Source organism: Myotis yumanensis, unplaced genomic scaffold, assembly GCF_028538775.1.
Source record: "Myotis yumanensis isolate MYYU_CA2020_CCGP unplaced genomic scaffold, mMyoYum1.0.hap1 SCAF_5, whole genome shotgun sequence".
In the NCBI taxonomy this organism is placed as follows: domain Eukaryota; kingdom Metazoa; phylum Chordata; class Mammalia; order Chiroptera; family Vespertilionidae; genus Myotis; species Myotis yumanensis.
In genome coordinates this window covers 80,428,176-80,438,550 of record NW_027223756.1, presented here as the reverse complement: position 1 = coordinate 80,438,550, position 10,375 = coordinate 80,428,176, and the positions used below count along the sequence as shown (strand labels likewise).

At 51.3% G+C, this 10,375-nt stretch overlaps 1 protein-coding gene across 2 annotated transcripts in view; it reads right to left on the bottom strand.

Moving 5' to 3' along the window:
* Positions 1-1,702: 1,702 nt before the first annotated feature.
* ACSBG2 (acyl-CoA synthetase bubblegum family member 2) overlaps positions 1,703-10,375 on the bottom strand; it is a 29,772-nt gene continuing 21,099 nt past the window's right edge. For both annotated transcript variants that reach the window (XM_070415931.1, XM_070415930.1), the window contains exons 8-13: positions 8,674-8,855; positions 8,324-8,557; positions 4,761-4,978; positions 2,603-2,742; positions 2,194-2,440; positions 1,703-1,776 (exon numbers count right to left, since the gene is read on the bottom strand). In XM_070415931.1, the coding sequence (XP_070272032.1) occupies positions 1,703-1,776; positions 2,194-2,440; positions 2,603-2,742; positions 4,761-4,978; positions 8,324-8,557; positions 8,674-8,855 (1,095 nt within the window). The remainder of the gene's footprint in view (positions 1,777-2,193; positions 2,441-2,602; positions 2,743-4,760; positions 4,979-8,323; positions 8,558-8,673; positions 8,856-10,375) is intronic.

The following is a 10,375-nucleotide window of genomic DNA, read 5'->3' as shown; positions in this document are numbered from 1 at the left end:
GACAGAATCTGGCTTCTTAAAAACAGGAGAGAAAGTCCCTGCCCAGAGCAGTAAATCATGTGTCAAGATGGGATCTGCCTGTCGGAGCTGGAGAGAGGAGACAGACAAGCTGGCACCTGGGGGTCCGTGGAAAAGGTGTTCATTCCGTGAGGCCCAACAGTCACCATACGATGAAAATATTCCAGCATGAATGGATCCACTTATAAGTTAGAAAAACGTGAATCCCTCTCCAATGAACTTGAGAGCTGTGCTGTCCAAGGGAAATATGTGAACCACCTATATATCCTTAACATTTTTCTAGTAGCCACAAAGAAAGGAACTGGAGAAATTGATTTCAATGGTGTCTTTTATGTAACCCAATATATCCAAAATATTATCACCCCAACATGTCATGCATATTGTAAAATATGAGCAGGATAGAATACATTCTCCGCTAGAGAATGTTACACTCGCAGCGCCCCTTGATCAGGACCACAGCACCACACTGCGGCCCGTGTCTGCCCTGCTTGACAGCACAGGTACAGGGGGACCGTGCCCCCGTGTCGATGGGTCTTGCCAATTGCAAAATGAGACTGGACAGCTTTCAGAAGATGAAGAACGATGGACGTATTTAACTGCTGGGCTCCCCGACAAGACTGACAAATGAAGGTGCAGAGTGAAACCAGTGAGTGATGAGGAAAAGAAAATGGGTGATGGTGGTGGCACAGACTGCATGTCCCCCCCCCCTAAATCCATATGCTGAAGTCCTTACCCCCTGCACCTCAGGATGTGACTGTTGGGAGAGAGAGGTCTTTGCAGACAGAGGTGATCAGGCCAAGATGAGGTCGTTAGGGTGAGCCTAGTCCATGTGCCTGGTGTCCCTATCAAAAGGGGGCCATCGGAACACACACACACAGGGAGAGCCCGGCCTCTACAAGCAGAGGAGAGGCCTCTGAAGGAACCAGCCCTGCCTGGGTCTCGGGCTTCCAACTGTGAGAAAAGAACATCCTTGTTGTTTAAGACCCCAAGTCTGGTGCCCTGATACAGCAGCCCTAGTAGGCGGATGCAGGTGTGTTGGCTGGGGGCATCAGAAGAGAATGATTTGACCATGAAGCCCTTACGGCAGCTGCCCATGCGCTCTCCTCCCTGCCTGCGCCGTATGTCATGGTGTCATGGGGGCTCCTCTGGACAAGACTTAGGGGAAAGGAGCGGAAAAGGAGGGGCAGGAGCAGTCCAAGTCTCCATCCCTTACCATGTGTGATGGGCCAACACACGTCATTCCTTGGGTTTCTGACATGTAGAACTCCCGCCCCCGCCCCCACCACCACCAAAGGTTCTGACAAAAGGCCTCCAGATCGGCCACAATGAAACATTTGGGTGTTTAACGAAAACCTCTAGTCCTGGCTGGGAAGATGGCTCTGCTTCATCTTTGAGACAAGTGGCAAAGGCCAGGAGAACAAGTAACGATGTTGGTGGCCAGGCATGAAGGCGCTTACGTGCCCTGCCATGACCCTAGGAGAGAGAGCGTGAGTTGGGGCCGGACACTACCCAGAACCCACAGCAACTGAAGAGTCTGCGCGCTTGTCCGCGTGGCCTCTGCAGTTCTGCTCACAGACCCTGCCCCTCTCACCGGGGAGACCGCCTCTGTTGGACCCAGCTGAGGCACAGCCCAGGGGAGCCAGTCTCACCATCGGGACGGCCGGGAGCGGCTCTGCCAGTCCAGTCAGTGGTATAAGTTTTCGATTTGCTTCCTGTATTTCTGGGTTATGGAGTTTCTCTTCATCTTTGCGGTTGGACCTAGTGAGGAAGGAGAAACCAGTCCAGTTGTGGAGAGAACACAGAAGTCCACGTGCCCCGCACAGGACCAGGCAACAGGGTTGCGTGGCCGGGGCTAGCTGGTGGCCACTTCCTGGGCGCGCCACCCCTGCCATCCCCGGGAAGGAGTCGGTGACAAGGAAAGGTCAGGAGAGAGCTCACATGGAGCCATAGTGAGGAGTTGGGCTTTTGTTCCCAGAGGGAGGGGTGTGGCTGCCCTGGGGAGAAGCGGGGGCTGGGCACCAGTCAGATGGAGGAGCCAGCACCCCTGTGTGTCTCCAGCTGGTCCCGCAGACCCTCTGGCCCCCAGAATAGGGCAGGTCTCAGAGCCCACATGGCCCTGGACCAGCCGGGGACCAGCCTCCAGGAGCCACGGCCACAGCGCTCCAGGCCGCTCACCCAGCTCTCCACCGTAGGTGGAGAAGTCTTTCTCCAAGATGACCCACTTCTGGATCTTCTGCGCATTGGAGGTGGCCTCCTGGTTCACATCATCTATGCCTTTCTGGATGGCGCTGTAGACCAGGGCGTCTTGTAGCTCCACGATCTCAGACACGGTGGACGCCTGGCTGCCCAGGTCCTGGCAGAACTTGGTGGCCTCCCAGTTCAGTTTGTCCAGCGGCTCTCCAGTCATCTCATCTGTCTCACACTGCCCCCAGAACACCCCTGTCACCACACCCAACACCTCCCCCCCCCCCCCCCCGCCCCCGCACGCCCCAGCCAGCCCTCGGGACCAAGAAGAAGGTCGGGAACTGGCAGGAGCGCGCCCTCTGGACCCTGGGGCCGGGAGCCCGCAGGACGCCCACGTTACCTTCAGCGTCAGCAGGATGCTTAGGAACTTGGCCTTGTCTCCCACTAACAGGGCGTTACTGACGATGGGGATCTTCTCTTTAACCCTGTTCTCGATGGGGACAGGGGCTACGTTCTCGCCGCCGGCCGTGATGAGCATTTCTGGAACACAGGGCTCCGTCTGTGGGTTCAACCATGGCGACGGGAAACCCCCACCCCCTTGAGGCTCTGAGGGGACAGGTGTTGGCACGGACAACCATTCACCTAGAAAACCCCAGAAGCAGCAGCGGAGCCCTGCCCTTGTCCAGGACTCCCAGCATGCCCTTGTCTAAGCCACAGACCCCACGTTCCCCTGCCCGCTTCTCCCCTATTTCTTCCAATTCCCACGAAGTGTCTGAAACCTGTGCATTCCAGGTGGACAGGGTCTTATTAATTCACAGCCTATTTTGCAGCCTCCCATCCCCTGCTCCAGGCCCTCTGTCTTGCTTGGAAGATAGTGAAATGCTCCCAGTCACAGCCCGTCTCTCTGTCCCCTGATTTGCCCACCACTTGGCAGCCTCAGAAGAACCTACGTCCAGTCTCACCCGGAGGCTTTGTGCCACATCCCTGGTCTGTCTGAAAGATGCGGTGTCCCTTTCTCCCCCAGGCCTCTACGATTCTCCAAGAGCTACATTGTCCTTTCATCCCCGGAGCTGGCCACTCTCGGCTCCACCCACCCAAACTCTCTCCATCTCATCTCAGGGCCTCGCAGTTATCGCATTTCTGATGTGGTTATGGCAGTCGTCATAATATGGTCACTTAATGAACATCGGTGGTGGTGTCTGCCCAGTGGCTCCTCCTTTGGATAAACGCACCCGTAGGGATGTTTCCTTAAGGAGCTACTCTCCATCTTTATGTGGTTTGGCAGGTGAACCACAGGGTGAGCGTGTGACCAGGTCTGACCAATCAGTACATTCCATGCTCTACAGTGATTCGTGCTGAAACTATGAGTAATAACACACTCTTATCCCTAGGGGGTAGGATAAGCCCAGCCTGTTGGCAGCCATCCTGACACCAAATGGGGAAAAGCCTCTTCAAGAATGGCCCCAACAGCCCCAGCTGGTTTGGCTCAATGGATGGAGCACTGGCCTGCGGACTGAAGGGCCCCAGTTCGATTCTGGCCAAGGGCACATGCCCGGGTTGTGGGCTCGATCTCCAGTAGGAGGCGTGCAGGAGGCAGCTGATCAATGATTTTCTCTTATCATTGATGTTTCTCTCTCTCTCTCTCTCTCTCTCTCTCTTCTTCTCCCTTCCTCTCTGAAATCAATAAAGAAAAGAAAAAAAAAGAATGGCCCCAACACAGAAAATAGTTCAGTAAGAGAAGGATAAAGAAATTCCTCTTGCCATTGTTTTGGCACCTTGATCCAGCCATGCCTGAAGCAAGCCCTTTTGGACTTTTTCATTCAAACCCGTTTCCCTTTTTCATTTAAACCTGGTTAAGAACCCCACTTACTGAATAGTCATTCCCTATGTCAGGCTCAGGGCCAAATGCTCTGTCTACACCAGAGGTTGGTAAATTACAGCCTGCAAGCCAAATTCAGCCTTCTGCCTGTTTTTGTATGACCACGAGCCAAAAATGGGTTTTACATTTTTAAATTGTTGGGAGGAAATCCAAAGGATAATATTTGTGACACATGAAAATTATATGACACACAGTCACACCCATTCGTCTACATATTGTCTGTGGCTGCTTCTACGCTACCCTTCTGCCAAGTTGTGTAGCTGCGACAGAGACCATATTCCTGCAAGTCCAAAAATATTTATGATCGGGCCCTTTCTAGGAAAAGTTGGCCCATCCCTGTTCTATGTCATGTCATTAAATCCTTATTCAATCGTTATAACTCTGCAGGTTATTATTCATCTCAAATTAAAGGTCAGGAAACAGGTTTCAGGGATGGGGTGGGCATCTTTCCCAGGTTCATCCTGCGGAGGGCCAAATGCTGTTCCCGAGGACAGAACTGGGATGTGCAGAACAGGATGGCCCTGTATATCCATGTGATGTGTGTCCCCCCCCCCCCCCCCAACCCCCCATCCCACGCCGGGCAGGGAACTGAGGCCTGTGTTTGCGCTGGTATGCCAGCCCCTTAAATGCTCAGATGGGCCTGTTTGCAGGAGACCCCCGCAGAGCCCGGCCCCAGTACCTTTGATGCGGCCAGTGATGTAGAGGAAACCCTGGTTGTCCATGAGGCCCAAGTCCCCGCTGTGTAGCCAGCCTTCCTCATCGATGATCTCCGTGGTCTCTTCCTGCTTTTCCAGGTAGCCCATGAAGACGTGCCGGCCCCACATGCAGACCTCCCCAATGCCGTCGCTGGTCGGCTGGAGCAGCATGTTTTTACAACCACTTGCGATTTTGCCGCAGCTGCTGAGGAACCGAGGGGGGAGAAACTGAGGCTGAGAGACAAAGTCACTCGCGCAGGTCAGCCCGGTCTGTAGCCCAGGTGCCTAACATTCTGCTCAGCTGCCTCAGTTCTGCTTCTTTCGCCCTCTCCGGGACCTGGGGAGCACACGGAGGTGTTTGCTGAAGGAGAGAGGGAGTGTTCGATCCAGTGAATCCAGTTCCCAGACCCTTGGTGAACTGGGACACACAGCAGAGTGTAGGTTTTAACCTCCACAGAAATGGGAGGAGGACAAAGAGCTCCTGGCTTCAGAATAGCAGCAACACCCCCCCCCCCCCCGGGTGTGTGTGTGTGTGTGTGTGTGTGTGTTAGCAAACAGGTATATAGACCTGCACCCAGTGACCAGGACAACCAACCAGAATCTCTTCAGAAGTTAGTTACTTCCATGTGACAGAAAAGCTCTGCCTGAAATCTGGAATCTTATAAGACTTCTTTTCCTAGAGAGAACGCGCGGGAGGGTGGTTTCAGAACGCAGGAAGGAAAGTCATGCTGCTTTGCTGGATCTCCTTCCCTGGCAGAAGGGCCAATGGTCTTCGAGCTGATTGTAGGGATTCCCTCCGTTAGCAAGAGAAACAAGACACACCCAGGAAGCGCAACATTTGCGGAGAGCCCCCTTGGGCCTCCCCCGAGGAAGGCCTTTGAAGGAACATGGAAAAACACAGAAGCCACAAAGAAAAGATGGATCCATTCAACCACGCAAAGGTTTTTTAAAGTTCCGCACAGCAAAAACACCTTAACTAAAACTAAATGCTGCCCTCGCCAGTTTGGCTCAGTGGATAGAGTGTCGGCCTGTGGACTGGAGGGTTCGATTCCGGTCAAGGGCACATGCTCAGGTTGTGGGCTTAATCCCCAGTAGGGGGCGTGCAGGAGGCGGCCAATCAATGATTCTCTCTCATCACTGATGTTTCTCTCCCTCTCCCTTCCTCTCTGAAATCAATAAAAATATTTAAAAGAAAAAGAACACATAAAACTAAATACTAATGATAAACTGAAGGGTCAAATATTGGCAACTCGTCAAAACCAAAGGGCTGACTTTCCTCATATATAAAGAGTGCCAACAAACCAACATTAAAGGGACCGATGATCCAGTTTTTAAAAGGGGCAGATGATATGAACAGATAGTTCAGGGAAAAGGAAATACAAATGGCTTTTAAATGTATGAAAGAATTTTTTTCAACTTCATTTACAATGAAAGGAAAATTATGATGAAATACCATTTTCTTCCAATTGGTTTAGCAAAATATATGGTGTATACACTAAACATCCACTTTACCATTGTTTATGGTGACAAATAATGGAGAGAAAGCCCCAAATATCCACCAAAAAGGGGGCCAGTTAAATAAGTTATGGTTACATCCGCCTGGCGGAATACTATGCATTAAAAAAAGAGGCAGCTATTTGCATGGACAGAGAACATCCTGTCCAATGATGCCTTACCGACCGCGTCTGTTCGGTTCCTGAGCTGGGAGGGTGTGAGGCAAGGCCGAGGGGGAGTTTGTGCACCGAATCCGGAGAGTGAAGGGCATCGTGTTATCTGAATTATTTTGGTTTCCGAACTCAAGGCAGAAAGGATGCGATTTTTGTCCGTTTTTACATGGGAAATGCTCCCATTTGGGATAAAAATATCTATGTCGATGCCCTCTTATGCCAGGGTAATTTAAAGGGATGTGATGTGGTCACTGTGCCGCTGGGAGAGTGTTATGGGTTGAGTTGTGTCCCCCATTCATATTTTGCAAGCGAACTCCCAGTACCTCAGAATGTGAACCGATTTGGAAATAGGATCCTTGCAGATGTCATCGGTTAAATTAAGAAGAGGTCATGCTGGAGTAGCATGGTCCCAAATCCACTACGACTGGTGTCCTTTATAAAAATTTTTAAAAAGTGGAAATTTGGACAAAGACACACATGGGGAGATGCCACAGGGAAATGAAGGCAGCGATGAGGGGGCTGCTAATACAAGCCAAGGGAGGCTACAGGTTGCCAGTGACAACAGAGCTGGGAGAGAGCACGGGACAGATTCTCCCTCACAGGATAGAGAGACAACCAGCTCTGCAGACACCCTGATCTTGGACTTCTCGTCTCCAGGTCGTGAGGAAATTCATTTCTGTTGTTTAAGTGTGTGGAACTTTGTTACAGCAGCCCCAGCACACTCCCCCCGTGAGGGAGCGGGGGGGGGGGGGCAGCGGGGGGGGGTTGGGGTTGGAGTGGAGGGAGGGAGCTTTTCACGCTATCATTTCACACCTTCTGATTCGTGTGTGTGTGTGTGTGTGTGTGTGTGTGTGTGTGTGTGTGTGTTTCTCACTGGGAAAAAAAATACAGACGGAGGCTGGAGTTTGTGCCTTTCCTCTGGGATTGGGATAATGTCACTTCTCTTCAGGGAAGGACCACCCTTTGGTTTGGGAAGAACGCCAGTGGGCATTGGGGTTCTGCAGAAAACAGACTTTAGGTAGGATTATGGAGTGGAGAGGGGGCGATATCAAGGTGACAATCTCCCCTACAAGGGAAAGGCAAGAAGTGAGGTTGCCAGATTAGGACGATTGAACTTCATTTTTGCCAAGTTCAAAGGCAGCTGCCACCTGGCCAACCACAAGAGACAAGCCAGACTTGCAACATGGCAGCCGGAAGGGAGAGAGATGGCTGGAGGTCCTGTGAAGGAGCATGGCCCTCAGACTTGGAGTGGGCCTTGCCTTTAGTATTTTCTTATTTTTATTTATTTTTGTTGATTTCAGAGATGAAGGTAAAGGGAGAGAGAGAGAGAGAGAAACATCAATGATGAGAGAGAGCATTGATTGGCTGCCTCCTGCAAGCCCCCTACTGGGGATCAAGCCCGCAGTCTGGGCATATGCCCTTGACCGGAATCGAACCCGGGACCCTTCAGTCCGCAGGCCAATGCTCTATCCACTGAGCCAACCCAGCTAGGGCGCCTTTGGTATTCTTACTGTCTCGGTATGTCTGGGGTCAGTCCCGCAGCCTGGGGTGAGCTCAGCTGGGGGGAAAGCCAGAGAGGACCCGTGGACGGTGAGTCTGGGTGGTCGCTGGAGGCAGCGCTCCCCAGCAGCCATCGCCGGGGGAGACCATGGGAGGCTCTGAGAGCCCTGCCCCTTGTCGGTGAACCTCCGACAAACTGGGGCTTCCCACGGTCATGAAGATTTGGGGCTTGGGCGCTGGAGAGCAAGGATCATTCTGGAGATACCGAAACAGAGTTCATCTCAGCCCAGAGGCCCATCCACCCTCCCAGCTTCCTTCCCCTGACCCCGTGTTGCTGGAGGACTGGGTGGGGGTGGGGTGTCTATCCAGAAGGTCAGTACCTTAGCATCCTGAGGTTATCGAAGTTGGATACAGTGTGAGGGCCCGAGCTCTCGCTCATTCCATACATCTCGCCTATAGGTATGTCCAGGCTTAGAAAGAACTCGGCGGTCTCTGGGCTGAGGGGCGCGGCCCCGCTGATAAAAAGGTGGCAGTGATCAAAGCCAATGCTGTTCCTGATTCTGTTGAACACGAGTGCCTTCGCCACGTGGTAGCTCATGGGAGCGTCATGTATCCTGTGAACGGTGCCAAGGAGCGCTCTCTAGCTGTGGATCTAAAATGGGCTTCTGGGTTCCAGCTGAGCCCCTCACCCACCACCCTCCCCACCCAACCCACTGGGCCCTCCACCTACCCCTGCATCCTTTTCGTATTGACCTTTAAGCCAACAGTTCTTGCCCACGCAAACACCTTATTCTTCAAGCTTGAGGATTTGGCACAACTTTCCTTTATCTTTGCCTGTATCTTCTCCCAAACTCGGGGCACCCCCAGGAAGGCGGTAGGCTTCACCTCCTGCAGAGTGTTGACCAAGGTGCCCTGCATGGGACAGAGCTGGGTTAGCTACACCTGAACCTTCCAGGGACCCCAGATGTTCACCCCTGCCCAGCCAATCAAGTCAGCCCAGGAGAACCTCCTTTTTTAAATTTTTTAAAAAGTTGATTTCAGAGAGGAAGGGAGAGGGAGGGAGAGAGAAACATCAATGATGAGAGAGAATCATTGATTGGCTGCCTCCTGCACACCCCACACTGGGGATTGAGCCCATAACCCAGGCATGTGCCCTTGGCCGGAATCGAACCTGGGACCCTTCAGTCCACAGGCTGATGCCCCGTCACTGAGCCAAACCAGCTAGGGCAGGAGAACTTTCTTTTGGCTGATTAGACCAGGGTGAGCTCCCGACTCAAGCAAGCCCACCCACTGGCTGGGCAGCAGCCAATCAGATTTTCTCTCTCTAGGGTAGAGAGTAGCAGGCTGGTAAAAAGCTGTTGACCAAGCGTGCAGTGGAATATTATGCAACCGTATAAAAGGATGCAACTTTCTCTCCAAACTGATCTATAGATTCAATGCAATCTCTTTCAAAACTCAGATAGGCTCGTTCATACAAATTGACGAGCTGAGCTTAAAACTGCTATGGAAGTATGGAGGATCTGAATAGCCAACCCAATTTTGGAAAAGAAAAAAATCGGAAGGATTACTACCTGATTTTGAAATTTATTCTAAAATAGGGTGGTCAACTATCCTGGTTTTCCCAGAACTAAAGGAGTTCCTGGAATGTGGGTTTCTCCGTTAAAAAACTGTGTGGGACAAGGTAGTCAGCCTATCATCAAGCCATAAAACCAGTGTGGTTTTAATGTAAGAATTGACATATAGATCAATGGAACAGCATAGAAAACCCAGAGATGAATCTTTATATTTGTGATCAATTGACATTCAATCAAAGTGCTAAGGCAACTGAATGGTGTAAAGGATATTCATATCCCCCCCAAAACTAAAAGCTTTGCTTAGAGCCTTACTTCTCACCAAACAGAAAAGTAAACCCAGAACGGTCACTGACCTGAATGTAAGAGCCAAAACTAAAAGCTTCTAGAACACACAGAAGGAGAGCTCTGTGGCCCTGGCATGAGTAGAGATTTCTTATATACGACACCAAAAGCAGAAAAATAAAATAAAAAGAAATTGGCCCGTCTGCTGTGGCTCAGGGGTTGAGCACCAACCCAGGAACCAAGAGGTCACTGGTTCGATGCCCAGTTGGGGCACATGCCCAAGCTGAAGACTCGATCCCAAGTAGGGGGCATGCAGAAGGCAGCCGATAGATGATTCTCTCTCATCAATGCTTGTATCTTTCTCTCCCTCTCCCTTCCTCTCTCTGTAAAAATCAATAAAAACACATTTTTTTTTACAAAAGAAATTGGACTTCAGAGTCAAGACAAAAAGACAAGTCACAGACCTGCGAGAAAATATGTTTGAACATATATTTAAGAAATAATTTATATCCAGAGTGTCTAAAGAAGCCCTTACACTCAACCATGAGAAGAAATGCAGCCACATTTAAAAAAAAG